This window comes from Leucopleurus acutus (genome assembly GCF_964270905.1).
Source record: "Leucopleurus acutus genome assembly, chromosome: 15".
Classification (NCBI taxonomy): Eukaryota; Metazoa; Chordata; class Mammalia; order Artiodactyla; family Delphinidae; genus Leucopleurus; species Leucopleurus acutus.
The window spans coordinates 30,073,287-30,099,724 of NC_139157.1; the positions used below are offsets into that span (position 1 = coordinate 30,073,287).

The 26,438-nt window shown below is 36.5% G+C and overlaps 1 protein-coding gene and 1 pseudogene across 2 annotated transcripts in view; both read right to left on the reverse strand.

The window, feature by feature from the left end:
- LOC309972271 (ADP-ribosylhydrolase ARH3-like) overlaps window positions 1-26,438 on the reverse strand; it is a 102,109-nt pseudogene that overhangs the window by 39,622 nt on the left and 36,049 nt on the right. The window lies entirely within an intron of this gene.
- On the reverse strand, window positions 25,830-26,218 carry RPS12 (ribosomal protein S12; the record flags this gene model as incomplete). The annotated part of the gene is made up of 1 exon (XM_082855894.1): window positions 25,830-26,218. The coding sequence occupies exon 1, from the start codon at window positions 26,184-26,186 to the stop codon at window positions 25,830-25,832; it is 357 nt and encodes a 118-aa protein (XP_082712020.1). The 5' UTR covers window positions 26,187-26,218.

Here is a 26,438-nt window from a genome sequence, read left to right on the forward strand (position 1 = left end):
ACTTGCAAAACTTCTTGAATGTATTTCTTGTCTTTGAGACATAACGAGAATATAATGTTTCTCTAGGATGAAGAAATTGGTAACATGATGGATGAAACTTCAGGAACGTTACACTAGCTGGTTGTTTAAGCTTTAATAAAAAACACACTTGGGTCTTCCTTGCTAGATTTGAAACTTAACATGAATTGGTCTGCAAGGAAATCTAAGTACCATTTTTTGGTACGTTTGGATTTTTACCTGTATCAATTGCTCAGAAAAATTGATATTTTGTAATTGCTTGCTATTGAAGAGTTTTGTAAAATCCTAGAATTAAAAAAAAAAAACTTGTTTCTGAGGCTTTAACATAGTACTTTTCAAATCTGATCCATATTTAAATCATTTCTCATATATTTTTAAAAAATTGTTTATTGCATCAAATACTGTTGTCTCATAAGCTATTTAACATATATTACAAGTATCATATTTTAATCCACCTGAAACAGTCCCTCTGTAACTCTAGTTGGAATAATTTCTTGAGCTAGTCAAAGGTCTGGAGTTGAGACAACCAAAATGAAATGTACTAAATAAAGTATTAAGTCCAAATATAAGCAACTAAAATAAAGACTTTTTGTAATTTAAAAAAAAAAAAAAAGCCTTTTAGTTCTAGTCTCCAGATCAAGCCTTTTGACGTATCTCAACAACTAGACCTGTGATTTAGTCAATTTAGTCAATATAAAACATGGTTCTAGAGGGCAGGTAGGATGATCATTAGGTACGAAATCAGGCACGAGAACCAAACTTGAGCATTAAAACTTAATTGTTTTCCATTTTCACCCCAAGAGACATTTGAACAATGACACTTCTTTGTTTGGTAGTCTTATACATTAAGCCTTATTGGACTTTCACATGACTATTATTTTATTTAATGACATTTCATACAGAGATCATAAGCAATTTAAATAAATGAAAGAACAAACAAAATGTATTCATTTTAAATTATTCCTATCGGGTTCAAAATTATTAAAGATAATTAGGTGATCATTTATTTTATCCAGATAAACATACTTGTTCCTTAAAAAATATTTTATTTTAATGTATAAAGAAAAAAGAGATTATATTCACCTCATTAGATGATAATGAAAGTATTGTTCGCCAACTAAGCTCATTTCTGAGACACTTGTGATTTCTTTCCTGATCAGCCTGTCATACCAAAGAAGGATTATCGTGGCAGCAATTTGAGATTTACTCTGTCAGATCAACTATTGATGACTTGAGACCACCCTTATCTGAGGTAGAAAATGGAGTTTTTGTTGAGAGAAAACATGTTTATTATTTTTTAAGCCATCTCACCTTTCTATTTGACACAAATAAGAGTGGTGGATATGACTCTAATGAACGTGAGTTCATTTTAAAGTACTGTTCATGTACACTTGTTTTATATATTTTTGGTCCCAAGGAGTTTTGATTCCACTGATTATATCGAAAAAAGGTCAAAGTAAAAACTCAGATACTTCTGTTTTCCCACCAAACATTAAAAAGAGAAACTTGTACTGAGAACTAGGAAGATACAATAAACAAGTAAAGTGTGTGATTTTTCAAATTATATACAGCAGCAGACTGGATCTGCTACTCAAACATTTTGGAAATTTCCCTCCTCTTTATTTAAATGTCATTTTATTTCCAAAAGTTTTGTACAAAAGTAGTATGTAAGTGTCACCATGTATATGTTCTTCAAATGCATTTTCACCTTCTTTCATCTGATCAATAATGACTCTCATATATTTAATCTGGTATAGCCCAAGTTATTCCATATTAACAATTTAGTAACTAGGTAAAATGGTTCAAGTTTGACTGTATCTTCCCCCACCTACAGGTCATTGTTTAAATGTCTGATTGGGGTTTTCAAATTAGCCAATTCTATACTCAGTATTTATATTTAGCCCTTATTATTTTTGAGGAAGGGGTAGTTCCCACCCCTTCCTCAACCATCTTCAATCTAGCTTCTGTCTCCACAACTTTACTGGGTCTATACTGACTTTTCAATTTCTTCCACAATCTTCACTTTGCAATTGCCACATAAAATAGAGTCTTCTTTTTTAAACTATCATCTTACTAGCTCTGTTTGCCACATATAGACACTGATAATGACAGCCCTTTTTAAAACCCTCCACCCCATTTATTACCCTTATGCTGCACATTCCTGGTTCTCTCAATAATGTGATGCCTGTGGATCTTCCCCCTCCATTGTGAGATCCCCATTCTACGCCTGCCCCATCAATGTCTGTGTTCCCAGTATTCTATCTTCCACCTGGTGCTCCACATGGGTGATCTCATCTTCTACTTATCTGCTACTGATTTCCAAAAGTATGTCACCAGTTCAGACCTTTCCCCATCTCTTCTCTTTGGAACTTCCCTCAATGTAAATCTCCAAGACCTCAATTCAACACATCCCAAACTACTCACCATCTTCATTAGCTAGGGTCCCCAAGGAAATTGCTGATACACTTGACATAGCATAATTTAAGGAGAGTTGATACTGTTTACAAGTGTGTCGCTATAGGGGAACCAACAAAGACAGTCCAGTAAAACAGAGCTTACCATCCTGGGCCAAAGGAATGAGGGAAGGAAAAGTTAACAAAATAATGAAATCTGAAAGGAAAAAAACTGTGCAATGATAAGAACATTGATGTCTATTTAGAATCCATACAGGTCAGCACTATGGGAGAGAAGGAAGGGTAGAGAATAGATTTGGAGGAGCAAACAGAAGATACCCAGCACAATGCATGCCTTTTGCTTCTTAGCATCCATTCTTATCCTTTGTTGGGTGAAAAGTGTGAAACACCAACACAGGGAATTCAAGAAGTCCTACCAAGTTACTGTACAATTGCAAAGTATAATCAGTTTGGTCATAGTTCCATGTGAATCCTAGAATATTAGCCGTAACATGTTCTTCACATATTGTTGTGAGTAAAGAAAGGATAAAATAAACAGATAACCACAAATAGAGTGTGCAGGAGTGTCTCACAGAATCCAATAGCAGAAATATAGCTAAGTCTCCAGAAGGAATCAAAGTAGAAACTGGGAGGCTCTTGGGAGTCAGAGGACTGCTCTTTCCACCTCTTCTCACTGTTTCTCTCAGTACACCTACTTTCTTCTATATTCTTCTTTTCTTTTGGTTGCAATTCTATCCACCTAACAAAAATGACCACACCATACATACCAGACTTATACACCTCCTGTGTTTAAGAGACTTATTCAGATGGAGACCTAACTCTTTTAGTCTCAGTTGATATTTCCTGAAACAGACAATATGACTACCCCAGCTTAGGTCCATATACCCACCTCTGAACAAATGAGCTATGTCCAGGGACACCTGCTTTGAGACCATGTGCCAGAGAAGAGGAACTGGGAAGATAACCCAAGAATGTCTATTATAGCGTTAACTCTAAAACCAGAAACTAGGTTTCATATATTCTTGCCTCCCTTAGAAGAGAAACCCCTGTTTGGGGTTTATAAAAATACTCAAAAATGTTGGTTGATTTTAATTTTCATCAGCTTTCTATTCTTAGTGGAGAAGGAAATATTTCATACTTGAGGACTGTGACACAATTATTCCCCTAAGATTCACTTCTCCATTTTGAGTAATTCCAGTGTTTTTTTTTTCCCCCAGTGTCCTTCCTACTTGTATTTTCCTAGTCTCTAAGAATACTTTTTAAATTTTTGGTAATGGTTTCATTTGTCTCACCAGAAAAGAACTAAGGGGACTTCCCTGGTGGCGCAGTGGTTAAGAATCCGCCTGCCAATGCAGGAGACATGGGTTTGATCCCTGGTCCAGGAAGATCCCACATGCCACAGAGCACCTAAGCCCATGTGCCACACTACTGAGCCTGCGCTCTAGAGCCCACGAGCCACAACTACTGAGCCCATGTTCCACAGCTACCGAAGCCCATGCGCCAAGAGTCCGTGCTCCACAACAAGAGAAGCCACTGCAATGAGAAGCCCATTGCACCGCAACAAAGAGTAGCCCCCGCTTGCCACAACTAGAGAAAGCCCACGCACAGCAACGAAGACCCAATGCAGCCAAAAATTAATTAATTCATCAATTTATTAATTAAAAATAATAGTAATAAATTTACATTAAAAAAAAGAAAAGAACTAGGGAGTATGCATGGTGTTCTGGTTATAATTTCACCACAACGGACCAATGCAAAATATAAAGGAATTGTTTTTCATTACCTACACAGTTCCTCACATTGTTCTTAACTTTGTAACCATATAAACTTCTGAGGCTCTCTAGAGAATTTTCTCCTATGTTTGAACATGCCCTAATTTTATTTTTGTAGTGGTTTATTGCCATCTCCAAGTAACTGAAGAAGAATTAAATTAAATAATTTATACCCCAAGGATAAAAAGAACCACACACTGACCCATACACACAAAAACACACAATAAATTAAACAATTCTCAGCAATAATATTGTCAGTGATGTTGCTGGTATTGCTATTCTGAGGCTGTTATGTGGGTAATATGTAAAAGCAAATTAGTCATTAACAAATTAGATCATATTCTACTTCTAACAAACTCTTGAGCACCAGGAATTTCAGCCTGAGAGAAAAGAGATACACATTTACCAGAGAGAATAAAATCCTGTAGTCCTGTGGAAACATCAGTATAAACTTAAATTTCATCTTTTGTATATGTGTGCATGTGTGTGTTGTATGTAATATCTGGGGTTTACTTCAAAATAATATGGGAGAAGGAAAGTAAATTGGGGTGTAGATGGAAAAAAGACTGGTTATGAGTTGATAATTATTTAATCTGGATGTTGAGTATATGAAGGTTTCTATACTATTCTGTAATTTTGAATATATTTGGAATTACTTCACCTTTTTAAGTGAAAATTAATAAATTAATTAAAATGCAGTGTGATGCAATGAGGGAAACTCTAAACAGGATGATGGGAAATCTACCTGCATTCTAGTCCCCCATTTACAATATATAAACAAGATGCAAGGCCAAAAGCAAGTCACTTAACTTCTCACAGTTTTTTTTGACTCATTTGCAGAGACGGGATAAAAGGTACCAGCCTCAAAGTAAGGAAACTAAACCAAATTGTCCATGGAGTTGATTTGAAGCTCTCAGGACGATTATTTGATAAACATCTCCAAACTTATCACAGCCTTCATGATTGAAATTAGATCACAACAGCACAAACTGGAATTTAATAAGCCATTATCCATTGGATTCAGTATTAGCTCATATTATTCAGACCCACAATTGGTAAAGCTCATACCCTTAACTAAAAAATACAGTTAATAAATAGCCAACTATTGTAATTTAATCATAAAATTAGGTTTCCATTGATATGTGCAATTACAACCAATTTTGTCTCAAAACTCTTTACTTAAATCAGTATTCAAAAAAAATCAATAAGATCTGAGACATCTTCATTCTAACTTTAGGGTAGTTTAATAATTACAACCAAGTCCAAATATAATAGAAAATACAAGAAAAATTGCAAAGTATTCTTTCAGAATGGCATTTTCAGGATCAACTTTACAAACATCCTTCTTAAAAAGTAAATTCTATAAAATTAATATTAAAACTATTTTTTCAAATCAGACCTAATCCACCCATATGACATAGTAAAGAGCTCATCTTTCAAATCTCTCAATTATGTATTTCTGCATCTGCTTGGACGGATTTACAGAGTATGCTTTAAGTTGTAAAACTTTTTCTCGCTTAGTACCTTATACTTACAAAATAACCAGAAAAATTTGTACTCTTCCAGCCAACTAAAAAATTTTTAAAAAAACCTCATTTTAGGATTTGCCCTTACTCATATACACACTCATTCAGCAAGCACACACACATATGTGCACACACACATTTTAGTTGTACTAAACTTAATGTAAAATTTTAGATTAGAGTCTCATTTATTGGCAATTCTGGGAAAGGGTTTTAGCTTAATCCCCAGTTAATGAAACCCTTGCTAGTGAATTTCCTTTGTCAACATGCATTTAATGTATAGTGCTTCATACCTGCTGGATCATCAAAACCTGCAAAGTGATTAGGCTCAATTGGAATGTGAAAGTTGGAAGGAAGGATTTTTGTAATATTTTATAAAAAGATTATGCTCATAAGTTACATGGGCTGGCTCTATTTAAAAAAACATTTTTCAGCTCCTGTATTTTTCTATTAAAAGTAGTGAATAGTTATGCTTCAAACAACAAAGTATGTCTTACAAATCAAGCCTGATTGATAGATAATTCCTTGGGAGAAAGAAATCAGGTCAGATACTGGCTCAGAAAAATCTGGCCACTGTTCTTTCTTTTGTTTTGTCAAGGATGGACACATATGTGGAAATGACTCCCAGAAAGTTACAGCAAATGCCTACCCAGAAGATTTGGGGAAATGTACATATGATAATCAAATGTACATATGATAATCAAACAAATCAAAAATGTACATATGATAATCAAACATATGATAATCAATCAAAATCAAAAGAAAGCTATCAGTGATTCATATACTATTTTTATATTACCCATTTTCAAAAATATGGGCTACAGGAACATTCAGTAAGTACAAAATGCACATCACATTTTTTTTGAAGGATAGAAGGCACTTCCAGATTTGGCGTTGTCATCCAATAAGGTACCCTAGGTGGCTAAAGGAGAATTCCCACTAACAGTGGTAACAATCACAAGGCAGAAACAGGCATTACAGAGATCACCAAAGGCAACAACACTTGGCTGTTAGTGTGAAAAATGTATGATGAAGTTAAAGTTTAATTTTATTGAATAGTATAAAATACAGTTCTTTGATATTAAAGTATAATGAAAATTCTACCCTGACCCCTTCATATTTGGTGTTTCTTCAAGGAAATGAATCCATAATTTCTACACAGTATCACCTTAAACAAATAAATATCGATTCCTATTCAGAATAAAGCAAGGACCTAGCTATGGAACCCAAAACTGACAGCAAAACAGTAAAATAACATCTATATCTAAAGTTTGTCTGCTAAAAAGACCTTTCTTCTTATGTTTCTATGAATGGTTTCCTTATTTAAAAGTTGCAAATAGTACATAGTTCAGCCAAGTGCTTTTTGGAAATTCTTGAGTTGTATCAGTTTGATGGTTACCATTTTTATTGGAAGAAAAACTAGGCAACTGAATAATTCTGACTTTAATCCAAAACACTCTACAATTTCAGAGATATAATTACTTTGAGTGAACTTCTTCAAAGCTTAGCTACATACACACAAAATCTAAAAAGCACACAAGGAACAAAAAATCCAGATGGAGGCCTAACCCCCAGGTGTAAAAGAAAAATGTCCGCCAGCTCTTCAGAGGGATTGGTTTAACCTCTTACGCAATGGTGTGAGGTTTGATAACCCTATTCTGCCCTTTTAGGAATAAAACCAAACATTTGTCTCCACGACTTCTGGTCCTGAATTTATCAGCCTATTACTTCAGCTTGTGAAAAGGTAATCTTATTTCCTCTAGCAATACTACTTATTAACAAAATAAAATGTTTTTTTCCTAGGGAATTCCCTGGCAGTCCAGTGGTCAGGACTCCGCACTCTCACTGCTGAGGACCCAGGTTTAATCTCTAAAATCCCACAAGCCACATGGTCAATAAATAAATAAATAAATAAACTACACAAGTCAATGGTTTAAAAAAAAATTTCTAGGTTCTTTGTTCTACATGAAGGGATGTCATGATAAATATGACTTTTGACTTATTACAAAATACCAAGAGAAAAAGAGGTACATGTACATATGTTCACATACATATATTTATAGCACCTTATATTACAATGAGGTTATTAGCTTTTAAAGAAAGCCATTCATCAAAAGAGAAAGTTGCAGGAAGGGGAAAGGAGCATACAGCCCTTTCTCCTGATACATGTGTGTAGTTTGTCATCACCTTATTCTGTCTGAAGGCAGAATGGTCTGTGACATGTCAGGAGACTTTGCCCAGTGTGACTAGAATATCTTTTCCTTTCAGGCAGCTGTTTAAATATGGGATCAGAACTCTTTCTCCTCCTTGAACTGGGGAAGAGGGACTGTGGTACACTCATTCTTTAAAAGAACATTTTGGAATATATAACAATGCACTAATTTAAATCTTTGCAATCTGTGCTGTAATACTAAGAGCCCCCGAAGAGCCTTGAGCTTTTGTGGAAGTAAAATCTCTATCAATAGTAATGAGGTCAATTCTCTCATATTTTGAGGGGCGTGAGTGAAGGTTTATAGAATGAATGGAGCAAAGGCAGCTTAGGCCTGGATGTAGTGGTTTTCAAGTGTTTACAACACTCCTGCTCCAGTGGCAGAGCAAAGCTGAAACTTACAGTCTCTTTAAAACATGAGACTCAAGCTCATTATTACCATAGTGGGTATTCTCTCCATTCTTTTACTGCTCCCTGAAACCATTCCTTCAGTTTATAGGTAAGTGTGAAATATGTTAAAATGAAAGACAAAAAAATCACAAATAAACCAATTAAAGCAGCAATTTAAACAGGTATCAGAAACTCCCTTTGGATCCAAGTATGTACTCATAGAAGAAAAGTCAAGAAATTAGGAATTTTTAAAAATCATTCATTAATGATTGGGGACCTGAAGGAATAAATGAAGGAATGGGGTTCACAAATTTGGCTCTATGATTTCAAACAACAAAAGTACAAATTCAAATATAGTAAACTATAAGATTCAGTATCCATAAGATTAAAACACAGCATCTATTTGGGAAAAGCATTCCTTATAGTGAGGCTAGAGAAAAAAGTTTCCCACAGATTCTCACAAGTAAGACCCTACATAATGTCACAAACAGCATCCTTAATGTTGAAACAGCAACAAATTTAATGGAGGCATCTTTTTAATAATCAAAGCTAGTGGCCTCATCTAAAGTACAATTTCATAAGCACAGCGAGGCTGGATTTGTGCAGAAGAGAGAGGTAATAATAAATATTGTACAGAACTGTGGCCCTCTGTGACTTAATCTTGGCTTAGAATTTAGAACATCTATGACTGGGTAAACAACATGTATTTCAAGCAATATTCCATACACATTCACCTAAGCTTTTGGGGCCATTGAGTGGTGTTAATATAGAGATGAACATTCCTATAAGTACCAAGAGTTATCAAGTAAGAGAAATATATAACTTTAATAAAAGATAATTCTAAAGGATTACTAGAATTTCAATGAAAATATCAATGTGGTATTCTTTATACAATGGAGGAAGAAATGAAAAAAGATCCTAACACTTATTTAAGAAACAAAACTTATGTAATAACTTTTTAAAGCCAATGGAAAATGAGAACACTGATGATTAGAGTCATCATATATTAAAATCCGTTACAAATCTACAATTGTTAAATTCATATGGATCTGGTACAAGATCAATGGAGCAGAGAAATTATCTGAAACAGATTCTAGTTAATATGTATATGAACTTAATAAATGCTAAGATCTTAGAAATAAGATTTTAGAAATAAGTGAGAAGTTCAAGAAACATTTATAAATTTTGCTAGGAGAAAATAAGCTATTTAGAAAGAAAAAATAATCTGAGATATTCAGCAGTCACCGTAACCCAAATAAATTCCAATCGGATATGAAAATTTGTTGTTAAAAAAAAAGAATTAAAAAACTAATAGAATATATAGGTGAAACCTGTTTAATCTCTTTTTAGGAAAAGACTTTCTTAAATTTTTTTAAAGTATTTAATAAACTAAAGAGACATATGATAGAAACAATATATGAAATTTGATTGGATTTTGGATAAAAAATAAAAGAATATAAAAGGTTTATTGGCGAGATAAGAGGGAAAATTCAAATATGAAATGGACATTAGATATTACAGAATTGCTAATTGTCTTAATTGTATTATTAGTAGTATGTTAGTAGTAGTTAGTAGCTAGTTATGCTGAAAAATATCCTTATTCTTTCTGTTTGTTTGGTTTTTTGTTTGTTTGGTTGGTTTTTTTTGTTTGTTTGTTTTTTGGTACGCGGGCCTCTCACTGTTGTGGCCTCTCCCGTTGCGGAACCCAGGCTCCGGACGCGCAGGCTCAGCGGCCATGGCTCACGGGCGCAGCCGCTCCGTGGCATGTGGGATCTTCCCGGACCGGGGCACGAACCCGTGTCCCCTGAATCGGCAGGCGGACTCTCAACCACTGCACCACCAGGGAAACCCACCCTTATTCTTAAGAGAGATACAATGAAGAACTTAGCAGCCAAGTGTCTGAAGCTTACTTTCAAATAGTTCAACAATAATAAATAAATATCTTTCATTGTGTGTGTATACACACACACACAAATATATATTCACACACATACATATATATGTATGTGTCATATATATGAGAGAGAAAGAGTGGCGGAGAAAAATTGACAAAACATTGTCAGCTAGTGAATCTAACTGAAGAGTATACAGGGCTCAGTGGATTATTCTTTTGTTTTTTTCTGTAAGTTTGAATTTTTTTAAATAAAAAGTCAGAAGGAAAAGTTTCTAGTAAGAATAATAGATTTAATGAACTAAAAATGTAAATCATCTGTATGTAAAACAACATGATACTTCTAAATTATATGACAAATGGTTATACACTTAATAAATAGAAGGTTCATAAAAGTTGTTAAGGAAAACATTAGGACTTCAAAATAAAAAATGAGCAAAAGATACAAACAGATGCTCCTCAGAAGAAATCCAAGTGACTAAATGTGAAAAAAAAAAAGTTAACCTTGCTAGTTGTCAAAGAAAACAGAATACTATTTTTCCCTATAAAAGTAGCAGAGGGTTGTTTTGTTTTTTTATTTGTTTTGTTTCTAATGATTATACTTTATACTACAAGGGTACAAGGAAAGACATCTTTTCATTGTTGATGAATTTGTAAAATGGTACAGAGAGTCTGGAAAGAAATTTGGAAATGGTTTCAGAAGCATGAAAAAAGTGTATAAACTTTGATCAATCAATTCTTTTCTGGCAATTTTCCTTATGGTAATAACAAAAATTGGGAAACTGTATGCTAAAAAATTGTCACATATGGCAGTTCTAATAAAGTAAAATAGAAAACAACCTCAATGTCCACTGTTAGGGTAAAGGTAAACAAAACTTTTTACTACAGGGCACATCCATTTGGCAGAACATTATGACACTATTAAAGATGTTTATGAAGCATTTAATGACACAGAAGCATCACATAATAAAATAGTAAGTGGAAAAAACAGGGTACCAAGGCATATAAGCAGTCTGAAAAAAATTCATAAAAAATATTGAAAAAAATACTGAAGTATGATAAAATATGAACAATTGGTGCCTATAAGTAGTGTGATTATCTCTGGCTTTTTTTCCATTTTTTATACCATTCCATATGTCCCAAACTTTTCTCTATAGCCACATATGCAGTGAGATATGAGTAAAGTTCACTTAGAAATCTTTGAAAAGAGACTTTCCAGAGTACTCAGGTAACCAAAAACACACTGGAGTCCAGTCAATATTAATTTGGTAGTGTGAGTGTGTATAGATATGTTTACATAAAATGAAATAAAAACAAATTATTTGAGATAGATCATATACCCCAGAGATATAACTTTTTGAAAACATTTCCAGCAAGCTCTTTCTTCCTGTGTTTTTATAAGGATCTAAATATTTCCCAGAGTTTTTTGTTTGCTAGTTTGCTCTGTTTCATATTCTTTTTAATACCAGATAAAAGGAGTTGAAAGTTAAGTGAGTGGGAGTCACTGAGGTGATGGGAGAAGGAAGTTGTGGTGTTAAAACCTCAAATGAAGCACTCTGAACACTGCCCCCCCCCCACTTTATCACTCCATACTTGTAAATTAGACACTTCTCTGAGTAAATTAACCTTTTCAGGTCATAGATAATCAAGTCAATTTTCTTGACAATAGAAATGTTTTGCATCAAGTATCAATATACTGGGAAAAACACACAGATAATCAATTTAAATTTTTCATATATTTAATTTTAATCTCCAATTAAGTTTAGACATGAACTGGAAAAGCTAATCATTTTGTTTGCACACTGACACTCTTTTAAACAGTCTACCCATAGTTCCCTCAGAATCCACTGAATGAGCAGCAAGAAATGTAACCCAAATCTGAGCCATGGCTGATTGGACCAGAGAGGACACCTAATCCAAGCAAGGTCTCTGAGATTCTCTTTTCTGGGAATTTGCTGTAAAACACAGAGAGACTGAATTGATTTTCTGAGGGCACTCTACTTGTCAAGTTGCTAGATTAGTGGCTAAGACTATGAACTGAAGACTTGGTGTGATAAAGAGCCAAACAATAGAGCCAATCTATGGGGAAAACCAAGAAAATGAATTAGAAACACAAAGCAACATAAAGAACACAAGTGGTGCAGAGAAGAGGCAGTTGATTAAGGAGCTATGGTTTCTGAGGGCTTTCTAGTTCTCTGTTCCAAAACCTCATTCACACCTTAGTTACACATCTCATCTTTGGTTTCATGAGATATGCCTGTTATCTTATTAAAACTCTCCCTTTATTTAAACAAACTTTAGATGTTATTTTGTTGCTTGAAACCAAAGCATCCCTGGGTAAATAAGTACTTGTCCTTTCTAAATTACATTAAAATATGGATAAAGCATGTACTTTTTATCCACCCTTAAAAGATCAGGAACTGAGTCAAATAATTTAACATCATATGTTTACTTACTGTAGCCCTGTGACTAGAATTTAGATATTTCAATTCCAGTTCCTCTCCTGTTAACTCTTCTGTGTCTAGAGGTAAATATGGCCAACACTGTGCTGGTAACCATTGAACACATCAGCAAAGATCTGTCTACAAGGTGGTGTAACTGGATAATTGCTACATCTGGATTCTGCTGTGGTAGCACTATGTGAGGAGACCGTGGGTTATCAACTCAGTTAAAAGCATCAGGACCATTAACTTGTAGTTCTACCATCAAATTCATAGAAAAACCAAAGGAAATTGTATTTTGACATTACTGTTAACAAAAATGTACTGCAGCTTCTATTTTAACCACAGCTATAGTTTCAGTGTTGAATGGTTCTTGTCATCAAGGGAAAAGCAAATAAAAATACTTTCTGACTCTACATTTAAAATTCTGATTTATAAACTCAATCAAACATCTTTAATTCTATCCAATAAAAAACAACAATTAGAGTCAGCTAGAATCTACTATATGCCCTTAAATCTCCAAGTGTTCTGTGTAACTAAAGATATGTAGTTAATTTGCTAATAACTATCATATAGATACCATTTATTGGGTGTCTACACTGTGGCATGGACTGGTCTATGTATTTTACACACATTATTCATTCATTTAACAAGTATTTATTTTATTGAATAAATACTGGATACACACTGTTCACATGTCATACTTACTGAGAATATAACAGTGAACAAAACAAAGTCCCTGCTCTCAAAGAATTTTTTAGACTTCATTTAATCATCACAATTAACCTGCTGTTGTTACCATTTTTTTAGACCCAGTGATGTTAAATAATTCACCCAGGGTCACACAACAGATGAGGGGTAGCTTAGGCTTCTTAAAATCTCAGGCTCTTTCCATTTGACTACAGTGTTCTCATTAAATCATTGACTATGGAAAGAACCATATATACAGCCAGGTGAACACTGTTGAGAAGCTGATAATCACTGATAATCCATGCCAGGGCCTTCTCACATACACTAGTTCCTTGATGCATTTACTACAAATGTAGAATACTTCCCATAAAGTAATATTCTCATTGAAACCAATATTTCTTAAAATACTTAAACAATCTTTTTTTTTAAAGTTACCAACCATACCTCCCAAGTATATTTTATTTATTTATTTATGTATTTATTATTATTATTTTTAGCGGTACGCGGGCCTCTCACTGTCGTGGCCTCTCCCGTTGTTGAGCACAGGCTCCGGACGTGCAGGCCCAGCGGCCATGGCTCACAGGTCCAGCTGCTCTGCGGCACGTGGGATCCTCCCAGACCGGGGCACGAACCCACGCCCCCTGCATCGGCAGGTGGACTCTCAACCACTGCACCACCAGGGAAGCCCCTTAAACAACCTTTGAAATTTATCATTGGATTATCACTGGATTGGAATCTAAAATACTCTACAGTCAATATGAACAAAATTCCAGATGTTCAATATAAGGTGAATGCAAGTAATTTTATTCAACCAAATTAGGCTGAATTTATTTTTAATTTGATCCATTCATATATATGAATGGATCAAATTATACATATAATGTGCCAGAACAGGTTCTAGGTGCTGGGATACAGCAATGGAAAAAAATCCCTACTCTGATAGCATTTACATAAAATATATATTTCATTATATGGTAGCAAGTGCAGTAAAGAAAAATAAAGCATGGAAGAGGGCTGGCAGTACAAAGGGCTAGGACTTACAATTTTAAATAAGCAGGCCAAGGAAAGCTTCATTGAAAAGGTGAAATTTGAACAAACTCTTAAAGAAATTGAAAGAGTGAGCCACAAGGAGATCCAAGCAAAGGACACAACAAGTTCAATATCCCTGACACGTGTGTATCAAAGCTATCGGGGTGTCAGGATTATAGAAGTAGCAGGCACCAGATGATACAGGACTCATAGGCATCATGAGGAGATCAGCTTTTACTCTGAATGACGTGGTAAGTCATTGGAGAATTTTGAATAAAGAAATGATATTATATGTCTTAACTTCTTGAAAGCATTCCTGGCTGTTGTATGGAGAATGGACCATAGGAAAGGACAGGGTGGAAAGAGGGAGACAGTTTGGGAGATTTGTAATAATCCAGGTGGGAGATGATGGTATCTTCCATCAAGAGTAGAAGTGCCCAGATTTCTGGATATACTTTGATCATAGAGCCAATAGGATTGGACAACAGATCAGATTTGGGGTTTAAGAGAAAGAAAGAAGTCAAGGATGACACCAAGAATTTTGGTCCAAGTAATGGGAAAGATGGAGTTGCCATTTACTATGGGAGGAACATGTTTTAAAGATCAAGAGTTCAGTGTGGGGCATGGAGAAAGCATTTTTCACAGGAGTGATCATGTGCATCAAATGCTACTGAGAGGCTGAATGACATAAAGACTGAGAATTTACTATTGGATTCAACAATGTAGAGGTCATTGGGGACCTTAACAGAGCTGTTTTGGTGGAGTAAAAGGATAAGAGTGAAAGGCTGATTAGTGTGGATTCAAGAGACATGGGGAAAGAGGAATCAAAGGCAACAAGTCAACTCTTGAGAAATTATTCTATAAGCAGAGAAAATGGGCAAAACCTGAAAGAGAAAGTGGGGCTGAGGAAGATTTTCTTCATAACAGGTTAAGACTGAAGAAATAACATGTTTGTCTGTTGATAGGAATGACGCATTAGAAAGCGAAGAATTGATGAAGTTTGTTCTTGCAAAAAAAAGAGGGCAATATAGTGAAGAAGGTGGTCTTAGAAGAGTGGAAAGTTCATCCACATCCATATACATGCTTTTATGATTATAATCTCTCAATATATTACATGATTTTTATAATTATTCCTACACTGCTCTTACTGAAATTTAGAAGTTTATTTGTTAAGAAGACTGCCAATTTTCTCACACAATATAAATTTAATTTATCAAGAATAAGTAATCTTGCTCAACTTTTCATCACTATTTTTTGAAATGTATTCAATAATAAATATTGTCATGTTTACACTATGGTTGTATGAAGTAGTAATGTATGCATGAATGTTAAGAGACATGTTGTTGGTTAAAAAGGACATGGTTTCCCCCTAGAACCTGTCCCCCCTTCTCTACTATATGGTGTACATTCAAACTCTCTCTAGATTTCTGACCCCTAAAAAAGTTTCAGAATTATTTTGAAAGGCTTTATATAATTTACTATGACAATGAGTTACCTCTTTTGATATTTCATACCTTACTGAAAACAAACTTGATAATTACAAAGGTCACAGATTATTTTTTGTTTTGAATTTTTTAACAAGAACCTTCCAAATTTAAAAAAAATAATAAACATTTATTTTGAAAACTCAAGAATTCTATTTGGGGATTTTTAAATATACATAATAATCTTAAATTATTTTAATTAGAAAATAAATCTTACAGCTTTAGAAAGCAAAGACTCCAGGATAATACACTGTAGCTCTCAAAGGTATGTAATTGTCAATTAATCATTTATCTATTCACTCAGCACCTTATCCTCATGTACAATTTTATGAAATTGATATTAAAGTGAAATTCAACATATTATATTTTGACAATAACATGCATACATCAATTATTCTCTGTAAAACAGAAAATGTTGTTCTAACATTTATTAAACATCTAATGTTAAGAGATAAGTACTATCATTTACTCTCGTTGTATAGAAGAAGTTAGATAAACTTCCCAGATCACATAGATAGAAGTTCTGGGATTCAAATCAAGCCTGTGTGATTCCAGAAGCCAGATAGAAACCATTACCTCACACTGTTATCTGTACCATGGTACCCCTTACACATCTCCTAAATCAAGATACAATTCCGAGACACTTCACCTATCTAGAAAAAAATGTATCCACAAGAGAACTACAGTTAAAAATCTATTCTTTCCAAGAGACCTTCAAGATGGCAGAGGAGTAAGACGTGGAGATCACCTTCCTCCCCACAAATACATCAAAAATACATCTACATGTGGAACAACTCCCACAGAACACCTACTGAACGCTGGCAGAAGACCTCAGACTTCCCAAAAGGCAAGAAAATCCCCACGCACCTGGGTAGGGCAAAAGAAAAAAGAAAAAACAGAGACAAAAGAATAGGGACAGGACCTGCACCTCTGGGAGGGAGCTGTGAAGGAGGAAAAGTTTCCACACACTAGGAAGACCCTTCAGTGGTGGAGACGGGGGGTGGGCGGCGGGGTGGGGGGAAGCTTCAGAGCCATGGAGGAGAGCACAGCAACAGGGGTGTGGAGGGCAAAGCGGAGAATTGGTGCCGACCAGCACTCACCAGCCCGAGAGACTTGTCTGCTCACCCGCCGGGGCAGGCGGGGCTGGGAGCTGAGGCTCGGGCTTTGGAGGTCAGATCCCAGGGAGAGGACTGGGGTTGGCTGTGTGAACACAGCCTGAAGGGGGTTAGTGTGCCACAGCTAGCTGGGAGGGAGTCCGGGAAAAAGTCTGGACCTGCTGAAGAGGGAAGAGACCATTGATTCTGGGTGCCCGAGGAGAGGGGATTCCTGCTCTGTGCACCCACAGAAGGCAGAGCACTGCCTAAGCGAGCTCCAGAGAGAGGCGCGAGCCATGGCTATCAGCTCAGACCCCAGAGACAGGCATGAAACGCTAACACTGCCGCCGCTGCCACTAAGAATCCTGTGTGCAAGCACAGGTCACTATCCACACCCCCCTGGGAGCCAGTGCAGCCCACCACTGCCAGGGTCCCGTGATCCAGGGATAACTTCCCCAGGAGAACACATGGAGCACCTCAGGCTGTTGCAGTGTCACGCCAGCCTCAGCTGCCAAAAGCTTGGCCCACACTCCAATTATGACTACCGTACCCCTCCCTCTCCCAGTCCTGAGTGAGCAAGAGAAACCTAATCAGCAGCTGCTGTAACCCCCTCCTGTCTGGGCAGGGAACAGATGCCTGAGGGCGGCCTACAAGCAGAGGTGGGACCAAAACCAAAGATGAACTCCATGATCTGTGCGAATAAAGAAGAGAAGGATAAACTTCTCCACGCAGCCTTAGGAGTAGCGGATTAAATCCACACAGTCAAGTTGATGAACCCCGCATCTGTGGAATACCTGAATAGACAACAAATGTTCCCAAAACTGAGGAAATGGACTTTGGGAGCAACTGGAGACTTGGGATTTGCCTTCTGCGTCTGATTTATTTCTGGTTTTTATGTTTATCTCAGTTTAGTTTTTAGTGTTTGTTATCATTGGTGGCTTTGTTTATTGGTTGGTTGCTCTCTTCTTTCTTTCTTTTTCTTTTTTCTTTTTTTCTGAGTGTGTATATGTGTTCCTTTGTGTGATTTCGTCTGTTTAGGTTTGCTTTTACCATTTTTTCTAGGGTTCTGACGGTTCGTTTTTTGTTGTTGCTGTTTGTTTGTTTGTTTTCTTTTTATGAGTGTGTGTGCATATGTTTCTTTGTGTGGTTTTGTCTGTTTAGTTATGCTTTTACCATTTGGTTTCAGGTTCTATCTGTTTCAGTTTTTTTTTCTTCCTTTTCTTCCAAGCTGTGTTGCTGGCAGGGTCTTGGTGCTCCGGTCGGGTGTCAGGCCTGAGCCTCTGAGGAGGGAGAGCCAAGTTCAGTACATTGGACCACCAGAGACCTCCCAGCCCCATGTAATATCAATCGGCAAGAGCTCTACCAGAGATCTCGGTCTCAAATCTAAGATCCAGCTCCACCCAATGGCCAGCAAGCTCCACTACTGGATGCCCCATGCCAAACAGCTTGCAAGACAGAAGCACAACCACACCCATTAGCAGAGAGGCTGCCTAAAGTCATACTAAGTTCACAGACACCCGAAAACACACCACAGGATGCAGCCCTGCCCACCAGAAAGACAAGATCCAGCCCCACCCAACAGAACACAGGCACCAGTCCCTTCCAACAGGAAGCCTACACAAGTCACTGAACCAACCTCACCCACTGAGAGCAGACACGAAAAACAACAGGAACTACGAACTTGAAGCCTGCAAAAAGGAGACCCCAAACACAGTAAGTTAAACAAAATGAGAAGACAGAGAAATATGCAGATGAAGGAGGAAGGTAAAAACCCACCAGACCAAACAAATGAAGAGGAAATAGGCAGCCTACCTGAAAAATAATTCAGAGTAAAGATGATCCAAAATCTTGGAAATACAATGCAGAAAATACAAGAAATGTTTAACAAGGACCTAGAGGAACTAAACAGCAAACAAACAATGATGAACAGCACAATAAATGAAATTAAAAATTCTCTAGAAGGAAGCAATAGCAGAATAAAGGACAGATGAGGCAGAAGAAAGGATAAGTGACCTGGAAGATAAAATAGTGGAAACAACTGACGCAGAGCACAATAAAGAAAAAAGAATGAAAATAACTGAGGACAGTCTCAGAGACCTCTGGGACAACACTAAATGCACCAACATTTGAATAATGGGGGTCACAGAAGAAGAAGAGAAAAAGGAAGTGTCTGAGAATACATTTGAAGAGATTATAGTTGAAAAGTTCCCTAATATGGGAAAGGAAAGAGTCTGTCAAATACAGGAAGCACAGAGGGTCCCATACAGGATAAAACCAAGGAGAGACATGCCAAGACACATATTAATCAAACTATCAAAAATTCAAATCAAAGAAAAATTATTAAAAGCAGCAAGGGAAAAGCAGCAAATAACATACAAGGGAATCCCCATAAGGTTAACAGCTGATCTTTCAGCAGAAACTCTGCAAGCCAGAAGGGAGTGGCAGGACATATTTAATGTGATGAAAGGGAAAATCCTACAACCAAGATTACTCTACCCAGCAGGGACCTCTTTCAGATTTGACAGAGAAATCAAAAGCTTTACAGACAAGCAAAAGCTAAGAGAATTCAGCACCACCAAACCAGCTTTACAACAAATGCTAAAGGACCTTCTTTAAGTGGGAAACACAAGAGATGAAAAGGACCTACAAAAACAAACCCAAAATAATTAAGAAAATTGTAATAGGAACATACATATTGATAATTACCTTAAATGTGAATGGATTAAATGCTCCAACCAAAAGACACAGACTGGCTGAATAAATACAAAAACAAGACCCATATATATGCTGTCTACAGGAGACCCACTTCAGACCTAGGGACACATACAGATTGGAAGTGAGGGGATGGAAAAAGATATTCCATGCAAATGGAAATCAAAAGAAAGCTAGAGTAGCAATTCTCATATCAGACAAAATAGACTTTAAAATAAAGACTATTAAAGAGACAAAGAAATAGTGATCAAGGGATCAATCCAAGCAGAGGATATAACAATTGTAAATATTTATGCACCCAACATAGGAACACCTCAAAACATAAGACAAATGCTAACAGCCACAAAAGGGGAAATCGACAGTAACACAATAATAGTAGGGGACTTTAACACCCCACTTTCACCAATGGACAGATCATCCAAAATGAAAATAAATAAGGGAACACAAGCTTTAAATGACACATTAAACAAGATGGACTTAGTTAATATTTATAGGACATTCCATCCAAAAACAATAGAATACAATTTCTTCTCAAGTACTCTTGGAACTTTCTCCAGATAAATCGTATCTTGGGACACAAAACAAGCCTCAGTAAGTTTAAGAAAACTGAAATCATATCACGCATCTTTTCTGACCACAATGCTATGAGACTAGATATCAATTACAGGAAAAAAAACTGTAAAAAATAGAAATACATGGAGGCTACTAAATAACCAAGAGATCACTGAAAAAATCAAAGAGGAAATCAAAAAATACCTAGAAACAAATGACAATGAAAACATGACAACCCAAAACATATGGGATGCAGCAAAAGCAGCTCTAAGAGGGAAGTTTATAGCAATACAATCCTACCTCAAGGAACAATAAAAATATCAAATAAACAATCTAACCTTACACCTCAAGCAATTAGAGAAAGAAGAAGAAGAACAACAAAATAAATTTAGCAGAAGGAAAGAAATCATAAAGATCAGATCAGAAATAAATGAAAAAGAAATGAAGGAAACAACTGCAAAGATCAATAAAACTAAATCTGGTTCTTTGACAAGACTAACAAAATTGATAAACCACTAGCCAGATTCATCAAGAAAAAAAGGGAGAAGATTCAAATCCACAGAATTAGAAATGAAATAGGAGAAGTAACAACTGACACTGCAGAAATACAAAGGATCATGAGAGATTACTACAAGCAACTATATGCCAATAAAATGGACAACCTAGAAGAAATGGACAAATTCTGAGAAAGGTACAACCTTCCAAGACTGAACCAGGAAGAAATAGAAAATATGAACAGACCAATCACAAGCAATGAACCTGAAACTGTGATTAAAACTATTCCGACAAGTATGTATGTATGTATGTGTGTGTGTGTGTGTGTATGTGTGTATGTGTGTGTGTGTGTGTGTGTGTGTATATATATATATATATATATATATATATATATATTCCGACAAACAAAAGTCCAGGACCAGATGGCTTTACATGTGAATTCTATCAAATATTTAGAAAAGAGCTAACACTTATCCTTCTCAAACTCTTCCAAACTATTACAGAGGGAGGAACACTCCCAAACTCAATCTATGAAGCCACCATCACCCTGATACCAAAACCAGACAAAGATGTCACAAATAAAAGAAACTATAGGCCAATATCACTGATGAACATAGATGCAAAAATCCTCAACAAAATACTAGAAAACAGAATCCAACAGCATATTAAAAGGATCATGCACCATGATCAAGTGGGGTTTATCCCAGGAATGCAAGGATTCTTCAATATACGAACATCAATCAATGTGGCATACCATATTAACAAATTTAAGGATAAAAACCATATGATAATCTCAATCGATGCAAAAAAAGCTTTTGACAAAATTCAACACTATTTATGATAAAAACCCTGCAGAAAGTAGGCATAGAGGGAACCTACCTCAACATAATAAAGGCCATATATGACAAACCCAGAGCCAACATTGTTTTCAATGGTGAAAAACTGAAACCGTTTTCTCTAACATCACGAACAAGACAAGGTTGCTCACTCTCACCCCTATTATTCAACATAGTTTTGGAAGTTTTAGCCACAGCAATCAGAGAAGAAAAAAAAAATAAAAGGAATCCAAATGGGAAAAGAAGTAAAATTGTCACTGTTGGCAGATGACATGATAGTATACATAGAGAATCCTAAACATGCTACCAGAAAACTACTAGAGCTAATAAATGAATGTGGTAAAGTAGCAGGATACAAAAGTAATGCACAGAAATCTCTTGCATTCCTATACACTTATGATGAAAAATATGAAAGAGAAATTAAGGAAACACTCCCATTTACCACTGAAACAAAAACAATAAAATACCTAGGAATAAACCCACCTAAGGAGACAAAAGACCTGTATGCAGAAAAGTATATGACAGTGATGAAAGAAATTAAAGATGATACAAACAGATGGAGAGATATACCATGTTTTTGGATTGGAAGAATCAATACTGTGAAAGTGAATATACTACCCAAAGAAATCTAAAGATTCAATTTAATCCCTATCAAACCACCAATGGCATTTTTCACAGAACTAGAACAAAAAATTTTAGTTTGTTTAGAAACACCAAAGACCCCAAATAGCCAGCACAATCTTGAGAAAGGAAAACGAAGCTGGAGGAATCAGGCTCCCAGACTTCAGACTATACTACAAAACTACAGAAATCAAGACAGTATGGTACTGGCACAAAAACAGAAATGTAGATCAATGGAACAGGATAGAAAGCCCAGAGATAAACCCATGGACATATGGTCACCCTTATCTTTGATAAAGGAGGCAAGAATATACAATGGAGAAAAGACAGCCTCTTCAAGAGGTGAGGCTGGGAAAGCTGGACAGCTACATTAAAAGAATGAAATTAGAACACTTCTTAACACCATACACAAAAAATAAACTCAAAATGGATTAAAGACCTAAATGTAAAGCCAGACACTATAAAACTCTTAGAGGAAAACATAGGAAGAACACTCTATGACATAAATCACAGCAAGATCCTTTTTGAAGCACCTCCTAGAGAAATACAAATTAAAACAAAAATAAACAAATGGGACCTAATGCAACTTAAAAGCTTTTGCACAGCAAAGGAAACCATAAAAAAGACGAGAAGACAACCTTCACAATGGGAGAAAATATTTGCAAATGAATCAATGGACAAAGGATTAATCTCCAAAATATATAAACAGCTCATGCAGCTCAATATTAAAGAAACAAACAACCCAATCCAAAAATGGGCAGAAGACCTAAATAGACATTTCTCCAAAGAAGACATACAGATGGCCAAGAAGCACATGAAAAGCTGCTCAACATCACTAATTATTAGAGAAATGCAAATCAAAACTACAATGAGGTATCACCTCACACCTGTTAGAATGGGCATCATCAGAAAATCTACAAACAACAAATGCTGGAGAGGGTGTGGAGAAAAGGGAACGCTCTTGCACTGTTGGTGGGAATATAAATTGATACAGCCACTATGGAGAACAGTATGGAGGTTCCTTAAAAAACTACAAATAGAACTACCATATGACCCAGCAATCCCACTACTGGGCATATACCCTGAGAAAACCAAAATTCAAAAAGAGTCATGTACCAAAATGTTCATTGCAGCTCTATTTACAATAGCCCGGAGATGGAAACAACCTAAGTGCCCATCATCGGATGAATAGATAAAGAAGATGTGGCACATATATACAATGGAAAATTACTTAGCCATAAAAAGAAACGAAATTGAGTTATTTGTAGTGAGGTGGATGGACATAGAGTCTGTCATACACAGTGAAGTAAGTCAGAAAGAGAAAAACAAATACTGTATGCTAACACATATATATGGAATCTAAAGAAAAATGGTTCTGATGAACCTAGGGGTAGGACAGGAATAAAGAAGCAGATGTACAGAATGGACTTGAGGACACGAGGAAGGGGAATTGTAAGCTGGGACGCAGTGAGAGAGTAGCATTGACACATATACACTACCAAATGTAAAAGAGCTAGCTAGTGGGAAGCAGCCACATAGCACAGGGAGATCAGCTCGGTGCTTTGTGACCCCTCTAGAGGGGTGGGATAGGGAGGGTAGGAGGGAGATGCAAGAGGGAGGGGATATGGGGATATATGTATACATACAGCGGATTCACTTTATTATCCAGCAGAAACTAACACAACATTGTAAAGCAATTATACTCCAATAAAGATATTTTTAAAAATCTATTCTTTCCTTATAGTAAATATTACTCTATACAAATGTGTGTATTACATAGAATATATTATAGGCTACCAAAAAAATTAATACATATCATATTTGTAGAGATTTATTAATTGAGTCCCTGAGATATGGATTGGATGGTTTAATTCAATTGGGGGAAATTCTTGGTAAAGATATATTTTGAATTTTGATGAATTAGATGGATCCAAATTAGCAGAAAGATGAGATGAACTATTTAAACATGGGAGATAGATGCACAGATGTGAATAAAGAATATGAAATAGAAAAGAGAGTGTTCAATGCAAAGCATAGGGCAGGAGCATCCCTGGCCAAAGAAATGACAGATATGGCTGAAAGAATGAGCAGCATAGCTAAGTGACCACAGAGACACATCTAGTGCCATCATGAGTCAGAGTTACTCAAGTGACATCTTGGTAAGATGGCTTTTTGGAAATAAATTGCCCATACATTTTCAATTAATTTTTATTTATGTGAGGCAATTAGGTTAGAACCTTGCTATTCAAAGTATGGTCTAGCAGGAACCAGCCATATCAGAATCACCTAGGAGACTGTTAGGAAGGCAGAACCTCTGGCCACATCATCGACCTACTAAATCTCAAGGTGATTCTTGGGAAGCAGTGCACCTGTGTCCTAATGCTGATTTGGTTATTTCCTTAGCATGTAACTCCAGGCAAGTGCTTTCATCTCTAGACCTAAATTGCTCATCTCTAAAGTGGCAAGGTTTCCTGCCACACTAATTCAGGGGGTTGATAAAAGGATCAAATGCAATGAACTATGTAAAAGCACTTTGAAAGCTATAAAGCACCACTAGAAATCTCCCCTAAAACAGGCGTCTGTGTTCAAGGAAAATCCAAGGGGCCAGGGCTGGTGCCTGGAATGTCTTGGCCATGTCCCTCACAGCTGCCTCCACTATCCCTGTATATAAACAAAGCCTCAGAGAAACATCTCACTTGGTAAAATAAATACTCAGGTTTATGAAAGTGTCATGGAGCTGAGTTACCCCAGGAGATTCATAGGGTGATGCCTGACCCAGCTGCTCTCCAAATCAAGCCAAGGAATTTGCCCTCGTGTCAGTGCACCTGCCACCACTCTGTGACGTTCCTGGTTACTCCCTTTCTATTTTTCCCATCTCTTATCATTGGAGGACTATGGGATGGCTGAGGAAACAAGGCAAGGCAGGAGCTGGGATCTTCTGAGGAGTAGCATGTCAGGTAAAAAGTTGACAGGCTCAGGGCGCTCTCCAACCATGAAAGCAAACTGTCACGCAGTAGATCTTTCAGTCCCCTGAGAACTGTCACTTGGAACTTTCTAGTTCAGCAAGTGTCCTTTAACAAAAGTTTTAAAGTTATTAAAAATGAATATTTCATTGTTTTCCACAAGATCCTGCTCCTGGAGGTGTTTAAGAATTCTGAGCTCAGGTAAACTGGGGAGGCTGATCACCACCCCGCCTCCTGGAGGAGGGGCACAAAAAGAATCCGATTTAAATTTGCCTAATCAGCATTTTCCAAACTTACTTGACTGCAGAACACTTCCTTGCAGTATTGCCTATTAATACACTGCAGTTTAAACAGTAGTTCCACTAAGAACGTATCTTGAAAATCACTGTCTTTTTTTGGTTATAATATTTAATGTAATCTTAATCGCATAGCACTACTTTTGTGGAAATGAAATATTCTAGCCTGGAAACTTCTTGACTACAGGAGCTGTTGTTTTTTACTCTCCAGCACTTAGCAGAGTACAAGGCATTTAGCCAATTCTCAGTGAATGTTTGTTAAATTTTAAAAATCAAAATAGAATCCATTTTTTTTTTTTTTGCATGAGAAAAGCTATTCTCACTCTATACCAAAAGGATATGATGAGTTTTTATGTGTGTTTGTTTGTTGAGGAACAAGAGCCCAGTTTGTTTATTTGATCATTTCTTGCATTTGACATACTCCTCGGTGACATCCTTGGCCTGAGCCTCTTTGCCATTGTCCTTAACCACCACACAACTGCAACCAACCACTTTACAGGGTTTTCCCTCTCTGTCAGTTTTACAGAGGCCTACCCATTCCCCTAGTTTCTTGTCATCAACCTTAATCAGGTTGATTTGGTGCTCAGCACAAAGGGCCTCCACCAACTCGACATACATAGGCTCATCACAGTTGGATGCAAGCACACAGAGATGGGCATGTGCTAGGCCATCGTGGATGAAAGCGGGCCTCAGCACCTCTTCCAGAGCAGTATTAACGTCCATTACACCCCCAGCAGCAATGCCTTCCTCGGCCATGGAGGCGGGTTACAGGTGGAGCTGAATCTTGAGTGCACCCGCGCCTCTGCCTCCGCGCGACTCCGCGGCGGCAGGGAAAGAGCTATCATAAGTTTTTTAATGGGTTTTATGTGATGGATATGTACATTCAAATAACTTATTTGGGCTGATTATTTGCTACTGTAAGTAACAAATAAGGAAAGGCCATCCTAAAAAGGAATTTATACATAAAAATACTGTCAACCATCATAGTTTTTCAACATTTATAACATA